The sequence below is a fragment of the Aedes albopictus genome, chromosome 2 (genome assembly GCF_035046485.1).
Source record: "Aedes albopictus strain Foshan chromosome 2, AalbF5, whole genome shotgun sequence".
Classification (NCBI taxonomy): domain Eukaryota; kingdom Metazoa; phylum Arthropoda; class Insecta; order Diptera; family Culicidae; genus Aedes; species Aedes albopictus.
In genome coordinates, this window is record NC_085137.1 from 269,446,064 (window position 1) to 269,467,777 (window position 21,714).

Genomic DNA, 21,714 nt, shown 5'->3' on the forward strand with positions numbered 1-21,714 from the left:
TTCTCTCTCTCTCTCTCTCTCTCTCTCTCTCTCTCTCTCTCTCGCTCTCTCTCTCTCGCTCTCTCTCTCTCTCTCTCTCTCTCTCTCTCTCTCTCTCTCTCTCTCTCTCTCTCTCTCTTCTCTTTCTCTCTCTCTCTCTCTCTCTCGCTCTCTCTTCTCTACATATATAACACATATATATAACATATGAATATAATCTTCATAGCCATCGCTAGAACCAGAAACGAATTGGAAAAAAGTCGTTTCCCTCCCTTCCAATTTCCACTCACAGCACAGTGTATATAATAACGCCTACAAGTTATGCAACCAAAGCGTGCTGTGCCGCTTGACCTTATTCACCTCATTCACCACACAATCTATCACCTTACGAACACTATAAATAACCCCCTATCCATGGATCGCATCACCGACCCAACGGTGACTCCCAGATCTCCCATCCTTTCCGTCTAATAAATACCCCAGTCCGTGCTGGATGTGGGGATGCAGAAGTGATCTCGGTCTTTAGTAGCAACAACCAGCACACTCTAACATTCCTTTCCCTTCCCAACTGACTATAAGGACGTGGCCGGCGCCGGTATGGATCCAAAATGTATGAGCTGCTAGAATTGCACTTTGAGAATAAGTGGAGTGTCCCAGCCCTTATTCATTTGGATCTCAGTGCAATTGGTACCAGCTCAGATCAATAACGGAGTAGCAACCATTGACATGTATAGTCTGATTTGATCGTTTGATCGTGATCTACTGTTCAGAATAATAATTATAATTTTAAATTATTTTGAATATTCCGGAAAAATAAATGATAACAGAAAAATTTGTATGGCATCATTGGTTTTGACTCCTCTCGTACCAATCACGTTCAAGAGGGGAAACCATACCTTTGTGCAGTATAAAAGCAAACTGCTTCTACTCACCTTCGTTCGGGAGCGGACCTGGTGTGATGGTTAGAACACTTGACCATCACGCCGAGGACCTGGGATCGAATCCCACTCCCGACAAACTCGCAAAATGTGAGTTCTTCCTTCGGAAGGGAAGTAAAGCGTGGGTCCCGAGATGAACTAGCCTAGGGCTAAAAATCTCGTTAATACAGATAAAAAAAAAAAAAAAAAAAAAAATCACCTTCGTTCATTATTCTTTGACCCATCGATGTAGAAGCATCACCGGGAAGCGGGGCTCAGTTTGCTTTGGCCGCCGAGTCGAACGGTTGTCCCGCACAACAATCACTAACGCCTCCCACTGCGGCTGCGGATGAGTACGGCAGCACGCGGAAAATTTTCCACAATCGTCGAAGGAAGAAATCCCTCCTTACTGTTGAACAAGATTTGGTTTTGCGAAATCAAATTTAAACAGCCCTTCTCAAGGCTACAATTCCGAATTTTCTGCTAGAGTTAAAACCGATGTCTCGCTTCAAACACACCGCCAGAAACGTAGCAGTAACGGGGAGGCCCATTCGCATTCTCTCATAGCGAGCGGTTGGTCATGTTAACTGGGAAGAATCTTCTTCTTCGGAGCTAACGCGGGCGACAAAAGATTAAAATCATGTGGGAATTTATTAGAAAACTGAGCGAAATTTCTTCTACAATTTGTTGGATTGCCTAAAAATGAAAATTGTTAACCAGTGTTGACAAATTTTAATAAGATATCTGGAATTACAAAATTTCAAAATATGTATTATCTGTAATTACAAGTAATGTTTGCCGAAAATTCATAAAATAAGTACTACATGATCATTCTTTCCTAAATATTATAATATTCGGTAATCCTAAGCCTACCCATCTGGAAAAATCTAATAATTAATATTGAAGAATAATTTAGGTAAGGAATGCATTTTTCCCAAAATTTCAATAATTTGCTAATGCAGATCAGAAATGCGTTACGTTTGAGAATGTAATCGCTCACAAAACAACAAAGAGGAGGAAGAATAGAAATTACCGAATGAAGACAACCATGATGTACACCTACTGAGCTGTCCGCCAGAAATTCTACAAACTTAAAGTAGCTTCCGATTTAGCCAAAACCACAAACCTCGAAGTTGGTCTAGACAAATTGTATGATTTGTTCGACAGCAAACAGAAGTCCGTAACTAATCATTATAAACTATTTTACGTAGTTTACGTCATTCGGTTGTGTCTTGCACACACCCCTCTGATTTTTTCACTCATAACAGATTTAGTCGTTTAACAATTGCTCTTCTTTTTAGCTAACTTTCTTAATTCTTAATTCTTATAAACACAGCGGCCATGAAAATAAATCGAACCGTCGAAGAGCCATAGGGTAATTCATGTATTTTGGACAGGCTGAGGACAACGTTGGAAAAATCGTCCCCTAGCTTCCTTAGAAATCAATTGATTATTTTGTAAAGTTACTAATACGCTTGTAATACGATTGTACTTTGCGTTCCTGGTGACGAAAATCTTAACGAAAGCAGGCTGAGAAAAACACAATTTCCAATCGCCTGTTAGAATTGCATTTTGGACACCGAATATATGTTTAGCCATGAATACTTGCTATTTTCTTGCAAATAATCAAATTTCTTCGCTTAACTGATATTTATTTTGATAACCAATACAGTTTTTGTCAAAATCGAGGTAATATCGCCAGACCCACAGAATACGCCTCCAAGTATGCAATCGCACAGCATCCCCATGTAGTTCGTCAGATGACCAAAATATATTTAGGGGAAGACGGGAAGAGCAAACTTATGTGTCTCTGACAGACTTTGGGCCGCTGAATCCGAATCCGGGCTCAGATTTGCTCCAGCACGTCACAATTTTGAGCTATACCCCAATTTATAGGGTAAAATATGTGATTTGGGGTTTTTTACTGCCTGCTATTAAGCATGCAAATATTTTTTTTAGGCAATCAAAAGGTAAATTGGTCAATTAACATCTAAATTAACGAATCATGCAAAATATTTTGTTTTACCAAATCGAAATTGATAGTTTTAAGCGATTTATGTTAGGTACGATATTTCCCATACAAGTCACCCTTCAAAAATTGCCTGCAATTTTACCTATTAACATAAAGTTATTAAATCTATCGAATTTGATTTGGTAAAATTTTGGATGAGTCGTTAATTTAGATGTTATTTGACCAATTTACCTTTTGATTGCTTAAAAAAAATATTTGCATGCTTAATGGCAGGCAGTCAAAAAAGCCCAAAATCGCATATGTTGCCCTTTAATTTGAGGGATAGCTCAAAATTGTGACGTGCTGGAGCAAATCTGAGCCCAGATTCGGATTCAGCGGCCCAAAATCTGTCAGAGATAGAGAGTTTGCTCTTGAGACAGATCAAAAGTTAATTTAAGCAATTCAGTATCATAATTTACATTTTATAAAACTCATTTTGGTATCATAATGGCCATTTTTTCCGAACTGGTTTATTATGCAACTGAAATGAGTTGCATAATGAAAAACAGTTGTATAATGTTCATAATGCAACTCATTTGAGTTGCATTATGAACATCATGCAACTCAAATGGGTTGCATTATGAAAAAAGTAATTGCATAATTTTTTTTTTGCAATTTCTCATCGTAATAGGCTGTTTACCTCACGCAAATCTGACAGGAAAAGGCCTACTTTCCCACACCAAATAAACAGTGCTGTAATGTTTCATTACAGCACTGATTTGCGTTGCGTAATGAACCATTACAGCACTGTTTTCAGTTTTGATCAACTTCTTGATGTTTTCTGGACGCAGTTTTGAAAAATTGTCACAACTACACAGTAAAACCTGCTATGATCAGGTTTTCTTAAACAAGGCTATGAACATCAGTTTGATGGAAAAGTTTTGTTAAAAACTACCCTCAAGCGGTAATTTATGAAATTGCAAAAAAACGTTGTACGCAACTCGGTGCAGAACTCGATTTTTACAGCACTCGTCGTAATTATCCAACTCGGCAAGCCTCGTTGGATAAATGTACGACTCGTGCTGAAAAAATCAACTTTTTGCAACTCGTTACATAAATAACTATTTTGTTACGCTGTGTAAAGAATTACAATAGTTTCAACACAGCATATCATTTTTCAAAGTGTTGGGCATACAAGAAAATTATTTTTCGATTTGTGCTGTTGAAACTTTTATAATTTTGAGACATTGTGATTTGAAAGCACTTTATTTTTTGACGACGGGGTAAGACGGCCCACCAGCGGGGTAAGAAGGACCATCACTATTAAATAAAAAAGTGATAAGAATTGTTTGAATTCCATACGTTGAAATAAGATATGACTCCCTTAAGTCCCTCACATGGAAAATTGGTTAACATAATTGTCCGGGGGTAACCATTTATTATTTTTATTGGAGCATCGTAAATATGGATACTCAATAGGGTGGCCCACACTTATATGAAAAACAAAAATTTCGAAAAATGCCAAGTCTTACCTCCTAAATCAGTTGTTTTGGACTCCCAGAAGCTACGTTCAAAATTTGAGCAAAATCGGTAGAGCCTAAGGGGGCGCTCAAAACGCTTGAAGTTTGTATGGGAAAACTAGGCCAAATGCATGCAGAATTTTTAAATTTTCGAATTTTGCCGCTAGGTGGCGCTGTGTGCGTTCAATAATCAAACCCTTTGGTATTATTGTAGGTGACTATATCCCTTTCGTGACGAACCAGCACAATTGTGCTGTTGAGCGGTCACAGGTTTGCGTATTTTTTCAACTGTTTAGATTTTGTTTTAAGTGATATAAACTGTTTCCATAATTCAGTCATTACTTATACTTGTTTGTATGTAAACAAACTTTTGTTTGCGTTGCATGTAGGATTTATCACAACAAGGTAAACTAAAAGTGGACATAAACTGTAAAACTTGAAAAAGTTTTATCTGTCGCATATTTTTTTATTTCCGATTTATCTAGTTAGTCAAATCTAGAAATCGAAAGATTAAGAGTAGTTCTTTCAAATGAGGAAAAATAATTGTTGCTATGTTGGGAAATCTAAGAGTTCTGGAGAGCCAAAGTTGAGCAATTTGTATGGAGATTTCACTTTTTTATGCTCCGTCACGAAAGGGATATGCCAAACAACTTTGCCGAAGACCGCGAAGTGATCCAACGGCTGTGAAAAAAGTTATGCCCTAGCCAAAGTGAGGCAAAGTGTTGAGATTTCATTATTGATATTATTCCTTTACATGTATTGGAAAAACAACAAGGCCGTTACAAATTTTATTTTCACTTTTTGTCGCCCCCCCCCCTTCAACAAATACTAAAATTTGCAAGGGGCAAAAAAATAAATAATTGTTTTATTTGAACCGGAATCATTATTTTTTAGCGTGACTGAACCCAAGCAGCATAATTTTTGCGCCACCTGTAGAAAGACAAAATCACTGAGTTTTTCAACACGTCGACTGCATAAACGTCACCGTGTTCTGTTTTCATGTGTGCGCCTTGAACTTCGTTTGTTTGACACTTGAGCAGCGACATGTTTGATAACTCTGAATTCATCTCAATAGGAAACCGCTCAATTTAGTAAACAAAGCATCGCTTGAACGTCAAGAGACTAAGATCGTGCACTGTATTCAAAATAAAAGTGTAACGAACGAAAACATAAAAGTGTGGCTAGGTTTGCGTGTCGTTTATTTCGTGAAATCATCATTTTTCCCTAAATATCTCTGCTGGTTGGTGAAATTATCGACAGGACTCGGCAAAACCATGGTATGCATAGTGTATTTCAACAAAAAATCGTGTGGTTAAATAGTTTTTCTTACAGGATTCCAGGATTCCTATCGCCATAAGAATCGAACGTGAGGGGAAACTTCTACTCCAATCGGTGATATCAGTGGCCGTCGAAACCACTCTGGTAGACGCAATTGAGCAAGCCTTTGGAAAAATAGCAAACGGGCCAGATGCAATCGAAACCATTTACGCCGGATGTGCTTCTTTCGACAGACACAGTTTGTTCACGGTCTCACCATCGATGACTGTTCGAGATGCTGCCACGGCAATTGGTACGTGTACCAAGGTGCTATGCGTGCTTAAGGCTGAAATTCCGTTGGACAAGGCGAAACCAAAATCAAATGCGTTTGAGTTGCTTATGCAACGAGCTTCTGTGACTACGTTTCCAGATAAAAAGCCAGATAAAGACGGACGGGATGCTTTACACAACAAGCTAGTTGATTACCTTAAGTTTAAAGGTATCGGGTTCAAAGTTTTCCAAAAATCGGACATGGAATTCTTCATGGCCACTGTCGTGTCCGTTCTCTGGCATCTGGATGGTCAATGGCCCAAATTGGTGGGAGCAGCGAAAGTGTCCAAACCTCCAGAAAACCTCCACTTTAGTCCGGACGGCCAAGAATCCTTTAGAGTTCTCTACCACGGTGTACATAAGAAAAAGGCAGTTCCACTTTTGCGGAAAGAAGATTTGATCGGGGATTTTGAGAAGCTGGAAGAGCTTTGTACCAAACCGTTCCTGAAATCTGATGGGTGGCAACAAGTGTCGGCAGATTTGATTCAACTGAAGGCGTCTGTGGCGGACTACATTCATCATCTAGAAAGCGCCAGTGAAAAGTATATGGCTGCGTCAGAATCATCTATCAACGACAATCGTACTCTGAAGACAGTTCCTCCGAATCGGAATCGTAGTAGTCTTGTGCAACTGTTGTACAAGACACTTGAGGACCAATTGAACTCAGTACCGGCTTACACCGAGCAATCTTATCTTTTTCGCGCCGGTTGAAAGACGTGCCAAACATAAGTTTGTAGCAGGACTGGTTTTTGATTTCCCAATACAAATTTACAAGACGTTCAAGCCGAACGCTTCGTTTGTGTGGAAAATTACTCAAGATGAATCCGCGTCGGCTATGGTCATTTCCCGAATCGAACGTAATATACATGAGCGAGTTGCTGCCGATAAATCCGAAAGATTGACGCAGACATTCGGGAATGTTTCTAAATGGACTATCGAAAATGTTGGTGAAATTGTTAGCTCAATTTCTGGTAAGTTTTCAGTTTAGTCATTGTTTATGCTTCGTAATTTATGCTTCTCACTTCCTAATTTTTGTTTTAGAGGATAATGATCTCTCCGAGGAGCACATCCAGGAAAGCAAAGAAGGGTTTCGATTTCTACTGGATGAAGGATTCTCTGTCCCAGAAGCAGTGCATATGGAGCAACAGGCGCAGGCAGCAAAGTTGGACAAGTTTGCCAACTTCTGGGCAACAGTAACGAATGTCCTTGCTAGCAATGACTATTCTGTTGCTGAAGAAAGGCGGCATGGTGAAACGACGTGGATATCACCATTGTGCGTTTCAATGCGTGATTTAATGTCCAAATGCGAGACAAAAATGGAAGAAATGTTCCCTGGATCGGACACCAATTTTATACCGTCTTACGAATATTTTCGTTTGCAATTCGTACCGAGAAACAGTCACTCACGAGTATCGAAACGCTACTATGGTCGTTTTGATGTAAAATTTGGACTTCAGAAACGCACACTACATAAGGCCCATGTAGACTAGCATTACGGCGCCAAGCAGTTCGAATTTTTGAAAATCATGGCCGGTAAGATCTCCTAAAGCAGGCGCATATGCACAATTTTCGTCTGCCATTCACATGGACAACATGACGAAAACAGTACAAGTAACCCTATCGGGCTTAACACTTTCGTTGCTCTATTCGCAGGAAAATTTACTGAAGACTCCATCGTATTTTTCTTGGACGACAAAGCCTCCATACCTGTTGGGTTCGAAAATGCTCCAGTAAGTGCAACTCGAAGGCAGCGACATGTTTTGATGGCAGGACTTGACGGTAGAGGGCTGAATGCAATGGATCACGATAACATTCCACAGCATCTGATACCATCGGTTTCAATCAAGCTTTTTCCTCCTAAAGATCTTTCTGAGTCTTGGTATAGAGGAAAACCAATGATCATATTGAAGGACGCGATATTTGAGGCATCCTCGGCATTCAGACATGCTGCCGAGTTGATCAAAAACTTTGAGGAATCTGATGCTCAAAAACCAATTGTGTTCATTGGAACTGATGGAGGACCTGACCACAATGTGACATCGATTCAAGTGATGTTGAGTTACGTTGCCGTATTTCTTGAACTGGATCTGGATTACCTGTGCGCAGTTCGCACCCCTCCCAACTTTTCCGTAATAAATCCAGCAGAGAGGTTCATGAGTACTGCAAACATTGCTTTGATGGGAGTGGCTTTGGCGAGGAATGATCTCGGTAAACAGGAAAAGAAGGTTCGCTCATTGCTCTCCAAAAAGCAATGGCGCGATGCTCAAGCGAAACATCCAGAGACGAACTACCGTCAGTTGGCAATTGATGGAACTAAAGATGCCCGCAAGCTTCTTACCGCCCGTTTTGAAAGCCTATCTTACAAAGGAGAGCAAGTAAAAATGGGTTACCCTGCAACTGACGACGAAATTGAGGCATGTAAAGATCGTGTTTCTAAGGCACTAGGCGGTATTGATTTTGCAGCTAAAATAGCCAAATCGCAAGTTATGAATGAGCACCACGCTAAAGATTTCTTCGATAAGCATGTCAAGGCAACGTCGTATGCGTTCCAGATCAAGAAATGTACTGATAAGGCCTGTAAGTACCATAAGAAAGTACGACTCTCTAAGTCTACTTTTGATCAGATAAAATGGTTGCCCACGCCAACACCTGATGGGAATATGAAATACAAAAGCTTCGATTCTGTTTACGGTAATAATCCATCTGATGAATGCGTTCCAAGCAAAACGGGAGCCTTGGCTGCTGATGAAAATGTGCAGGCTAAACCCACATTTCCGTTAGCTTATACACGGGCTCGTATGATTGTTACTTGTACGGAGTGTTGTTTCCCGAGGCTGCTGTATACGAAATACGCTTTGGACAAAAAGGAGTATGCTAAGTTGGACCAGTTTTTTGAAGACAAACTGTATGTATGCGGTTCGCACTTGGAATCATTTCTGGAAGTATTTCAAAATCCGAAACTGTCCTGTTTTGATCCCGTGAGTCTTCACTATTATCAGGCAGGTCCACATCTATCGGATTATAAGGACTTGTGCGCTAAGTGTCTCTATTGCAACTTAACCAGAACAGAGGGAAAATTGTTGTTCTGTGAAAAATGTTGCTCTAAAGCAAGTCAACCGATAGATCCCACATCTACCGAGTCTAAGGCTGAGCGACGACCACGAGGAAGGCCGAAGAAAAACTAATACTTTATGTGACAATCAAGTGCTAAATATGGATTTAAAAGTTTGAGAAATTCAAAAAATAAATATTTTTTTTCGAAAAAAAAGTTTATTATTTTTTGCCGCCCCCCCCCCCCCCCCCTTGACCCAAAACTGTCTACTGGGACAAAAAGTCAAAAATAAATTTGTATCCGCCCAATTAAGTTTATCCTCACTTTACCTAGGGTATAACTTTTTTCACAGACGTTGGATCACTTTGCGGTCTTCGACAAAATTATTTGGCATATAGTCACCTACAAAAATACCAAAGGGTTTGATTATTGAACGCACACAGCGCCACCTAGCGGCAAAATTCGAAACTTAAAAATTCTGCATACATTTGGCCTAGTTTTCCCATACAAACTTCAAGCGTTTTGAGCGCCCCCTTAGGCTCAATCGATTTTGCTCAAATTTTGAACGTAGCTTCTGGGAGTCCAAAATAACTGATTTAGGAGGTAAAACTTGGTATTTTTCGAAATTTTTGTTTTTCATATAAGTGTGGGCCACCTTAATACTCAAACACCTATTTACATCACAAAAATGTTGTTTCTGGTTACGTTCAGTGCAGTCAACGCAAATATGAGTTCATTTATGTGAAATGGCATATTTTCAACAAACAATTTTCGATAAATTGGGTGCAGCCATATTATTTTATGATCTGGCGGGTGGCCGTCTTACCCCGTTCGAGGTGGTCGCTTTTACCTCGTTTGGGCAGATTTTACTTATGAGGCTAGTTTATGAGGATTTTTGTTTTCAATCTTGATCCCGTTCCTCTTATGGGTCGCACGCGTTTGCTTCGGTGGTTCGATTTTTTTTCTTTTTCTATTCCGAAGTGAGTATTTCGACGGCGGCGGACCCAGCGTGCATCAGTGTGTAGTAGGATTTCGTCCGGGTGCCAGTGTCGCGCTTGTTTGCTTCAGTTGTTCGATTTTTTCTCTTTCTATTTTGTATTCCGAAGTGAGCATTTCGACGACGGCGGACCCAGCGTGCATCAGTGTGTGATGGGATTTCGTCCAGGTGCCAGTGCACTATGGGGCGGCTCCATACAAACAGGTGGCCAAAAATATTTTCGCGTAAATTTCATAATGCCTGGCTCCTATTTGTAGGGTTTATGCCTGAAAAATATGAAAAACATGTTGAACAGGTTGTTTTAACACGACAGTTTCACACAACTTCAATTATAAGGGCATTGCATACTTTTAGGCGTTTGAGGATCTCTGTTCCTATTTACAAAATGGATTCCAATTCATAAAAACACGTTTCGCTAAGAGATCCAAGACCAGATTAGACTGCACTATGATTGATCTACCGAGTAAATTGGCCATGACGATCAAATATTTCCTCAGAGGAATTTAATGGCCAATAGGGTGATTTTATATAGCAATATCTCAATCATCGCCGACAATATGATTGGAATTGCAGAATAGCAGCTAGTAGCAGCCAAACTTGGTTTCAATGTCTCCCAGGGATCCTAAACAAAGACATAGAAGTAGTCTCGAAGCGAAACTCAGCGAAACTTTTTTTGTATGGAACGGTTTGTATGGGAAAAAATTGGATTTTTTAATGTGGCATTATTTAATAGTTTTACAATCAACATTTCTACGTCTGATATGTCATTCGAAAGGTTTTTAAGCAATCTTTTAGAAACTACTTTAAAAGTTAACCATTTTTTCATTTAAGCCGAAGATATGCGAAGTTGAACATTTCATTAATTTTACCAAAAATTGACAATAGTCTAATTCTGCTGCCAATATCTCGATAAATATAGGGATTAGCAAACTAATATTCTAGGGTTTACTGGTCCAAGTGATCTACTTCCAACTACCGAACCTGAATCTCAAATTGAATAAAGTCAATTTTCGATTTTTGGCCACCTTAATCCCCTTAGTGCAGTGTCGCGCGCGTTTACTTCGGTGGTTCGATTTTTTTCTTTTTCTATTCCGAAGTAAGCATTTCGACGACGGCGGACCCACCGTGCATCAGTGTGTAGTAGGATTTCGTCCGGGTGCCAATGTCGCGCGCTTTTGCTTCGGTGGTTCTTTTTTTTTTTTCTATTCCGAAGTGAGCATTTGGACGGCGAAGTCGGTTCCGAATTTTTCACTTCCCGACTAGAAAATTATATCAACTTTATAACACATTGTGTTATGATGTTATGAAATTTTTCTGTAACTTATTATGTTATAAACTAGATGCAGGATGATGTTAAAATAACTAAAATTGAGCTTGAGCTTGAGCTTGAGCTTGATTGACCGCCCGTGGATGCTACTCCAGTATCGCCAGACCAACTACACTCACACAAGGACCAATGAGATAACTGCCGGGGACTAGCAGGCATCTTCAGTGTGTGAGCGTTGGTGATCTTCTATTTTTAGGCGACAATGGCGCCTGCCACGTCAGGTTGCAGGTCAATGTGGGGAAGGGTAAGGAAGTGATGATTGCAATCGTTTGTATCCACATCTGGCCGAATATACCTCTGCGCCAGCACAAATTCATGCGGATGTTGGAGTGTTGGTGGGAATTGGTTGGCAGAAGGTTCACACATTGGTGTGTGGATACCAGGGGAAGGTGATAGAATTGTGTGTTTTTATTATTCTGAAGATGTGCGGCACAGTTCGCTTGATTGCATAGCTTGTAGGCGTTTTCTAATAGGATTGTGGCACTGTGCTGTGAAAGTTTGGAAGGAAGGGAAACGGCTTTTTCAACCCGTCTCTGTTCTAGCGACGGCTATGAACATGTTTATATACATGAGTTGTATATGTAGAGAGCAGAGAGAAAGTATATAGAAAGATACAAAGTAGGAGGAAAGGGACGGGCCAGGGATTGAACCCAGGACCTTCTGCATATAAATCAGAAGCGGTAGCCACTAGACCACCAAGCCCGTCTTTGATGTTAAAATAACTAAAATTGTTACAAAAAGTCGTCTAATCAAAATAATAGCCTATCTTGTTATAATCAGATCAAAATTAGAACACAATATGTTATAAATTTTAGCTTCAAGAAAACTAGTTTCTATCATATTTTGATACAATAGTGTAAAATGATGTTCTGAATGTCAAAGAATCAAAACTAAATTATTTCACAATGAGTTATTGAAGAACTTTATAACATAATATGATACAATTGAGTTATAATATTTTTAAACACCAAAGATGTTGAACATGTATATATCACAATGAGTTATAGATATATCATGGTTTGTTATAATTATGTTATATTTTTGTTAGAATCTTCTAGTCGGGTTCCCATTGCGCTGCAGTGTGAACGAGAAAGAAGAAAATCAACGCGGTTGAATTCAGTGTGCGGTGGACGCGTCGTGGCTCGAGTCGGTTCCAGATTTTTCGCTTCCCATCGCGCTGCAGTGTGAACGAGAAAGAATAAAATCGACGCGGTTGAATTTAGTGCGCGGTGGATCGAGTCGGTTCCGAATTTTTCGCTTCCCGCTTCGTTCCCAATATACTTTTAGTTGATAATAAATATTTTCTTTCATTTTTTGCATTTACACAAAAGAGTGAAAAATGTTAGTTCGGGCTCGCCGGTCGAGAAAAAAATCCGGGCGCCGACAAGTGAGTCACGTTCAGTGTATTTCTGTGTGGAATCGACTAAAGGTTTCTGCTCCCTAGTGGAATGGAGACGCGCGATAGCATTTCCTTTTTGACTAGTTTTTGCGTCGAAAAGTGGTCGGTTGTTAACGGCGGTGTTGAGAGCTGTGTACATTGAGAATAGTAAGCTAGTCCCAATCCCTATTCATTGGTTCCCTGCGCAATTTCGATTGCTCTGGTCAATCACGGAGTAGCAACTACGAATTGTGCGGTCATCCATGCTCATGCTCATGCTCAATCTTGATCCCGTTCCTCTTATGTTTTGTAAACATTCCTGGTAAGTTATGAACGGGTTACTTTTTTGGTTTGAAAACGTTATTCTGAATTAAAATCCTTAAGGTTATATGCGACAAAATTAGATCAAATACATCATCATGGAGCAAAATCTTTGTTGTGAAAATCTCAATATAAACATTGCACAAAATGGCTCAAAATAACAAATATTTTTTACTTGAACAGAGTGCTAGGTGAAAGTTTATAAAAAACGGCATTTTCATGGTGAACTGCAGGTGGTCCTTCTTACCCCGGCGGGCCTTCTTACCCCGTCTTCCGCTACAGTAGAAAACTTGTAATTAATTTTGGAAATCATCTATTTTAAGTGCGATTCTTTGTCGAGCTACCGCGCGAGACAGTCGTCAGTTTCACGCGTCCGGGTTTCTCCTCGTTTTTTCCAAACCTAGGTATTGTTTTTTACGAGGTGCAAGTGCAGCAGTGTGCAAGCAGTAGTTATTTCAAGCCGCGCTTGGAAGTTTTGTTTCATTATCAGAGCCAATATTCGCCGCAAAGTGCGGTTTTCGTGCTTTAGAATCGTCTACGTGTTTCGGCATTTTTCTTCGCCGTTCGAGGTGCGTATCCAAGCGCACACTTGGATCGTGTTGGTGAGTGTCCGGTCAACGCGTGTGTGAGCAGTCTTCGACCAATACCAACCCAGCAGCAGTGAGAGCAGAGAGAGAGCAAATCATCGTGTTTCCACCGCCGCACGGTGCGGGCCGGCGCCGTCGCCTCAGCATCCCTGCGTGTGTGTGCACAACGCCTTCCGACTGTCGCCGGCAGCAGCGCAGTTCAATCAAACTTAAGTACACCGTTCTCTTGTGTTGTTTTCCTCCACTCCACCGTTTCGTTTGATTAGTTTTCATCCAGTACATTAGTAGTTTTTTTCTTTCCCATTTGTGTTGATATTTTGTGATAGTGTTCGATTCAATTTTGAGCTTCGTGATCGTTGTTGGTTTTGAGCGTGTGCCCCGTGGCGGTGGTTTCTTGCAGCAATGGGTGATGATGAGGATGGCGGGGTCACGTCTTATCCCATCAGCCTTGCTGTTGGCTTCGGGTGCACCGATCCAGCAAAATGTGAACCCCTTGAGCACCTCTCAATCTGGCGTTTCTGCAATGGATGCCAATAATACCCCTCCAACGTCCCCCCGCCTCAAGGCCTACCCTCCCGACTTTGGCGGGCCATATGTTGTTTTCTTCCGGCACGAAGGCAAACGTTTGAAAACTGTTCAAATCAGCAAGGATCTGACTAAGCGATATTCTTCCGTTGTCTCCATTGACATGGTCGGTACAGCTAAGCTTCGGGTGACAGTAGGCGACCGAAAACAGGCTAATGAGAGTATCACGTTTACCTTCCAAGCGCGTTGATAGCGATTTCGGGGAAGGCCGCTGAAGGATCTTTGACCTGCGAAACGATCATGCAAGGCTGTGGTCGTTTCCATAACCCTTCTTTACCTCCTGTCCAGATACTGGATTGCCGGCAACTGTATTCGGTCTCCCAGGAGGGCGAGAAGAAGATTTACACACCATCTGATGAATTTTGTGTAACCTTCTACGGATCAGCCTTACCAGATCTGCTGGCGATTGGCAAACTTCGGCTACCTTTGAGGCTGTATGTACCGAAGGTAATGAATTGCATCAATTGCAAGCAGCTGGGCCACACCGCCCAGTACTGCAGCAATAAACCTCGCTGTGCAACATGCGGGGAGAGACATGTAGACGGTGCATGTAAAACGCCGCCCAAGTGTGTTTATTGTGGCAACGACCGTCCACATGACTCTGAGGTCGGGACGGGGTTCCCTTTGTTTTCGAGAGTGAAACGAGGAAACGGATAAGGCTCCAGAGACCCACCAAAAAACCTCGGAATCTGCCTAGCAGTGACCCCCAACCCACCGTGACAAATTTCAAGAGTGGTAAGAAAGTCACAAAACGTTTCCCTCTGGGATTCAAAATCCAGGACGTATGAGACTTTCCATCTCTCCCGGGAACATCTTAAATCCTGGATGTCCCACGTATTTCGAATTCTCAACTGGAGAGACAGCATTCAGAGCACCAGGAGCAACCTCAGGGTGCGCCAATGTTTACGCTCTCTGGCATCGTAGAAATCATCCTCAGATTCTTCAATGCCTCAGATTCCGTGAAGAACATTGTAAAAGGACTTCTTTCTTGTGTGACCCCTCTTTTGAAGCTGTTGGCTTCTAAAATGCCCCTCCTTGCGACAATCGTATCTTTCGATGGCTAATTCAACCACCGAGGTCGAAGATACGATTTCTGTTCTACACTGAAACTGTCGTTGTATTACACCGAAATTAGAATTTTTTAAATTTTTAGTTAACAATTTACAATGCGATGTTTTTGCACTATCAGAAATATGCCTGACACCTGATGTAAGCTTACCTTTTCCCGATTATAATATCATTCGCCTTGATCGATCCGACTCGTACGGAGGGGTGCTTCTAGGGATCAAGAAGCAGCACTCATTTTACAGAGTCGATTTTCATCCGAAGACAGGCACTGAAGCCGTCGCATGTGAGGTGACTATCCGAGGTAAAACCCTCAGTGTTGCCTCCATATATCTTCCTCCGAGAACTGCGATATCTCGCAGGGATCTCGCCCACATCTGCTCGGTTATGCCTGAGCCTCGGCTGCTCATGGGAGATTTCAACTCTCATGGTACAGGCTGGGGGGAGCTGTACGATGACAGCCGATCAACTTTGATATATGACCTCTGCGACGACTTCAACATGACAATTTTGAATACCGGAGAAGTTACACGAGTGGCATCTCCAGCTCAAGATGGCAGTCCTAGAAACAGCCGATTAGACCTCTCAAGCTGTTCGAGCTCACCATCGCTGGAGTGTACATGGAAGGTTATCCAGGATCCCCATGGTAGTGATCATCTGCCGATTGTTGTTTCTATTTCCAATGGGTCACATCAACCTCCATCTATCGACATCGTCTACGGTCTCACCAAGCACATTGACTGGGAGAAGTACGCAGAAGGGGCTGTCCATAAACTACGTAGACTCTGAGGGGGGGGGGGCGGGAGGTTCTGGCCAAAGTCTACGGTCCTTACAAATTTCAAAAAGTTTGTATGGACGAAAGTCTACGAGGGGGGAGGGGGGTTCTGAGATTGCCAAAATTGTGTCTACGTAGTTTATGGACAGCGCCGAAGCAATTATCGACGGTGAGCAATCGGTAGAAGTCCTTCCACCGCGGGAAGAGTATCAGTTTCTATCAGAACTGATCATCAGTAGCACGCTTCAGGCACAACGCCGACCAGTGCCAGGTCCGTCGGTTCGCAGGAAACCCCCAATCCGTGGCGTTCAAAGAGTTTCGGAAACGCGGTTCGGTCGAAAATTTTAAGCGGTATGCTTCCCTTGAAAGCAAGTTTAAGAACTTGGTCAAGGCGAAGAAGAGCGGTTACTGGCGTCGGTTCGTCGAGGGTTTGTCGCGCGAGACCTCAATGAGATCTTTTTGGAACGTTGGGAGAAGAATGCGTAACGCGTCGTCGGTAAACGAGGATCGAGAAAGCTCTCCTCGGTGGATCCTCAAGTTCTCAAAAAAAGTTTGTCCAGATTCCGTACCCGTGGAGCGAATAATTCGTGATGTTTCCGAGGATAGGGACGACATGGATAGGCCGTTTTCGATAGTTGAATTTTCACTTGCTCTTCTTTCATGTAATAATTCCGCTCCAGGAATGGATCGAATCAACCCAGACAACCAGTAATAGTATAACATGTTGCATAAGATGATAAAGTGGAGGCCATATGCGTGCATGTCTCCATTTATGCGCATGTAAAATGTACGCATACCTCCTCCACTTTTACATCTTATGCAACATCTTATACGATTACTGGTTGACTGGGAAGTTCAACATGCTTCAAAAAACCTCCCCGACGTCGCTAAGAGGCGCTTGTTGAACTTGTTCAATTAGTTCCTGGATAACAACAAAGCTCTGGATGATTGGAGACAAGTGAGGGTTTTTTTTTTATATTAATGTGTACTTTAACTTATAGCTAATTCTACACTTCTCACAAGTGAGGGTGATAGCTGTTCAAAAACCCGGGAAACCCGCGTCAGATCATAATTCGTACCGTCCAATTGCGATGTTGTCTTGCCTACGGAAGTTGTTGGAGAAGATAATTTCTTTCGACTGGACAAATGGGTTTAATTGAGGGGCATGTTGTCAGATACACAATTTGGTTTCCGCAGAGGCAAAGGAACGAACGACTGTCTTGCGCTACTTTCTTCAGAAATTCAGCTTGCTTTTGCTCAAAAGCAGCAAATGGACTCAGTGTTTTTGAATATTAAGGGGGCTTTTGATTCAGTTTGTGTCGATGTTCTTTCCGACAAACTGCACGAAAGTGGCCTTTTACCAATTATGAACAACTTTTTGTATAATTTGCTGTTTGAGAAGCAGATGAGTTTTGCTCATGGCGACTTGACAGTTTCACGAATAAGCTACATGGGTCTCCCCCAGGGTTCATGTCGAAGCCCCCTTCTTTACAACTTTTATGTTAGAGACATAGATGATTGTCTCATGGGAAATTGCACGTTAAGACAGCTTGCGGATGACTGTGTTGTTTCTGTAACGGGATCAATAGCAGTTGATCTGCAAGGACCACTACAGGATAGTTTGGACAATTTGTCTACTTGGGCTCTCAAGCTGGGTATCGAATTCTCTCCGGAGAAAACTGAGATGGTTGTCTTTTCTAAAAAACATAAACCGGCTAAGCTTCCGCTCGTTCTGATCGGTAAGTCAATCACTCATAGCATGTCTTCTCATTATCTCGGCGTCTGGTTCGAAAAACAACCATTCTGCCGGTTTTAGAATACGGTAGCTTTTGTTTTCAATCCGCGGCGAAAACGCACTTGCTGAAGCTCCAACGGGTTCAGTACCGTTGCCTTCGGATCGCGTTAGGTTGCATGAACTCGACTCACACAATGAGTTTAGAGGTACTTGCTGGAGTACAGCCTCTGACAGACCGCTTTGCGGAGTTGTCATTCCGGTTCCTTATCCGATGCGAGGTTGTGGATCCATTGGTCATAGAAAATTTCGAAAAGCTGCTCGAACAGAACCCTCAAACTCGTTTTATGACTGTGTACTACTGGTACATGACGCTGGATGTAAGCCCATCTTCGGTTAACACCAATCGTGAAAACTTCTCAGACTTCGACAGCTCCTCAGTGAATTTTTATCTCTCTATGAAGGATGAGATCACCGGTATTCCGGAATCTTTTCGTTTCGTAGGTATTCCACAGATTTTTGCAAGTAAGTTCGGGCATGTTAGCGGGGACAGACAGTTCTTCACAGATGGTTCAAAAATCGATGATTCGACTGGATTCGGTGTCTACAACGAATTTCATAGCGCCACCTTCATGCTTCAAAAGCCCTGTTCTGTATCCGTAGCTGAGCTAGCGGCTATATACTACACCTTAGAGTACATTCACACTCTTCCACCTGAGCTCTTCTTCATTTTTACCGACAGTCAAAGTTCTCTGGAGGCTGTTCGGTCAATTAAACGGATGAAGCACTCAGCGTACTTCCTGAATGGAATACGCCAAGTATTGAGTGCTTTGACCAAACGCTCATACACCATCACCATAGCTTGAGTCTCTTCACATTCCTCGATTCCGGGCAACGAAAAAGCGGACTCACTGGCTAAGGTGGGCGCTAGCGAAGGCGATGTTTACGAGCGTCAAATCGCCTTCGACGATTTTTTTGCACTGGCCCGTCAGGAGACCTTGATCAGCTGGCAACACAAATGGAGAGATGGAGAGATGGGTAGATGGTTGCACTCCTTCATTCCACAGGTGTCGAAGAAGCCATGGTTCAAAGGGTTGGATTTAGGCCGCGATTTCATTCGTGAATGTGTCGGCTTATGTCCAACCACTATTTGTTGAATGCACCTACCTTCCGTATTGGGCTGTCAGAAAACAATCTCTGTGTCTGTGGTGTGGCTTACCAGGATATCGAACATGTCGTGTGGGGATGCAATGAGTATCGTGAGGTCAGATCTGAGCTGCATGAAATTCTCCGGGTCCGAGGAAAACAACAGAAACCCGTTAGAGAAGTGTTGGCAGGACTTGACTTGGAATACATGAACCTGATTTACCAGTTTTTGAAACGTGTTGATGTCAGAATTTGATGTAGTTTGTTCCTTGTTTTCGTTTTCCGCCTTTTGGTTTTGTTGTTCGCCCCTGTATGTCTTCGCCCCCCTTCCGGTTGTCCTCTTCTTGTCGTTGTCTACCGATAAAGTCCTTTTTTTGGCTCCGTTACAGATATGGACAATTTGTCCCATCAATGTTTTTTAGTATAAATTAGCAAATAATTTAGTTTACGACCCCTACATCCCTCCTTCCAAATTTTATTTTATTTATTTTTTCAATCCTTAACCTCGAAACAGCCGCGAGTACTTCGGCTTCCCAAAACTAACATAGTATTAAGACAGTAATAAATTGTAAAATGTAAAACCAATGTAAAAATAAAAGATTTCGGCTCAGTTATGCCCATGTGGCGCCCGAGCCTTCCAAATAAACGAATAAGTAATAAAAAAATCTATTTTAAGTGTTCTAGATGAATGTTAAGAGCTTGGCTGCCTAATGCATCTTTATTGAACATTTTTCATTGCACTAAGGCTTTTAAATTTCTTACAATTATTAATTCAGCGATTTTAAGGTGAATATTGTATGTGACTATGTAGTGTATGTCGTCTTGCATACCAGTGCATTTGGGGGTTTTAGTGAAATAATTAACATTATCGATAATTTTGAAGTAAATTCTTAATTGTTAAGCGTATTCTCAATGTAAGTCATCAGAAGAGGGTCTGTTTGATCCAGTAATCGATATTGAGAAGTATCTACTTTCATTAGCTCCCCGGAACAAGACACACATCGCCGTGCATGTCCAAATTACGTACATGTCCAAATTATATTTTATACCCTACTGACCGGTTCATCCGTTTGAGTTTTGTTGCCTCAAAGCAAGGATCGGTATATTCGCCTCACTCCATTCGTATTCACTCCTCTTTTCTGAAGCGAATCGAGAAAGATGAATCAAACGGGTTGTCGTGATCAAACACGCAACCCCATCATCATCAGTGGGAAGTGAAGCGCAAGCTGCTTGACATGGATATTCGTTGCCGATCGTCGCAGTATGGATCGCAAGCGAATGAATGAATAGCGAATGGTGACGAATGCTGGTGAGCGATCGAAGCGGCTATTATCATAACTAGAAGAGAATTTCTGCATGTAATGCATACATTTTTAGTGTATTGTTGTTGAAATGCTAGATTAGCAAAGAAAATAATAAACATTTTTTTTTAAACTTCAAAAATTCGTATGCGCAATATCACTCACGAGTTGCTTCACCTCTCGATCGCTGGCGATGCGAATGTGGACGAATGTTTAAATTTCAAGTGTGGCTTCCCACCGTTCGCCCCATATAGTGGAAATAGGGTAAGTGTACCAATTATGGCTATAGTACCATTTATTCGCTATAGTTGATTTTCACCCTTTAACCGAAGACGGCTAATAACAAGACAGACATCTACCCTCTTGCTCCATATACTTTGGCAGCTACAAGCACACTAGCGCCACGAACGACTTCAGGGAACAACATCATGAATGAGTGTGCATGCGACGTTACCATTTCCGTGTACGTATTTGCATGTACACGCACACAATCATGTTTTAATGTTCCTGTGAATCGTTGAGGGCGTTCCGACCATGTCGTCTGAAACAGGGTGGGAGCTGTCTGTCTTGTTATTAGCCGTCTTCGCTTTAACGATATATATCAACAATAAAAAAAATGTCAACAACAGATCGCGTTCACAAAAGATGATTGCATTCATTTAAAGTCCACATTTTGCTCAAATTATGGTAGAAATAAATTATTTTCCTTAAAATTTTGGCTTCCTTGCACCCTTTTTCGCCATAGTGTACCAATTATGGCTAATCCCATAAGAAATACATGCAAATAGTGCGAAAAGGAACCGAAGTTATAAAATGTAGCCATAACTGGGACAGGGTTCCTATCATTGGCACACGCTGTAATAAATACTCAAATAGTTTTGGCTCCGTTGTTATATTTTTCCTGTAAAGTATGGAAACTAAATTATCTTTTAACATATTGGTGACATTCGATGGTCTTCTCGTTATTTTTGTACAAATAGTTTTCCTTAGGTAGTGCCATAATTGGTACAGGCACCCTATATACTTTTAAATCTGGTGACGCTGTTATGATTAGTGACTGTCGCGCTAATATCAGAAGCCAGAGGCAGATAATCGCCATATTCTGATTTTTCTTGAGAGGCATAATATTCGAATGTGGAAGAAGATAAAAAGTGGAAATCAGGAACCCTACCTCAAAGGGACTTCAAACTTATTTATTTATATATATATATATATATATATATATATATATATATATATATATATATATATATATATATATATATATATATATATATATATATATATATATATATATATATATATATATATATATATATATATATATATATATATATATATATATATATATATATTTATATATATCCAAAAAAGCTTCAAGCTCTTATAGTAAATAATGTCAACTTTGTTGATGTTTCTTCTAAAAGTTTGAAGATAGGGCTCTGAAAACTAGATGATTAAAATTTGAAGTTGCACAAAGTGGTCAAAAAATAT

General features: G+C 41.2%; 2 protein-coding genes across 3 annotated transcripts in view; one reads left to right on the forward strand and one right to left on the reverse strand.

Annotated features, from left to right (window-relative positions):
* LOC134288978 (probable serine/threonine-protein kinase samkC) overlaps positions 1–21,427 on the reverse strand; it is a 37,599-nt gene extending 16,172 nt beyond the window's left edge. For both annotated transcript variants that reach the window (XR_009998197.1, XR_009998196.1), the window contains exon 1: positions 9,857–21,427. The gene's annotated coding sequence lies outside the window, so the exon portion shown is untranslated. The remainder of the gene's footprint in view (positions 1–9,856) is intronic.
* On the forward strand, positions 7,352–9,139 carry LOC134288975 (uncharacterized). The gene is made up of 2 exons (XM_062854933.1): positions 7,352–7,487; positions 7,608–9,139. The coding sequence occupies exons 1-2, from the start codon at positions 7,481–7,483 to the stop codon at positions 9,137–9,139; spliced, it is 1,539 nt and encodes a 512-aa protein (XP_062710917.1). The 5' UTR covers positions 7,352–7,480.
* Positions 21,428–21,714: the final 287 nt, after the last annotated feature.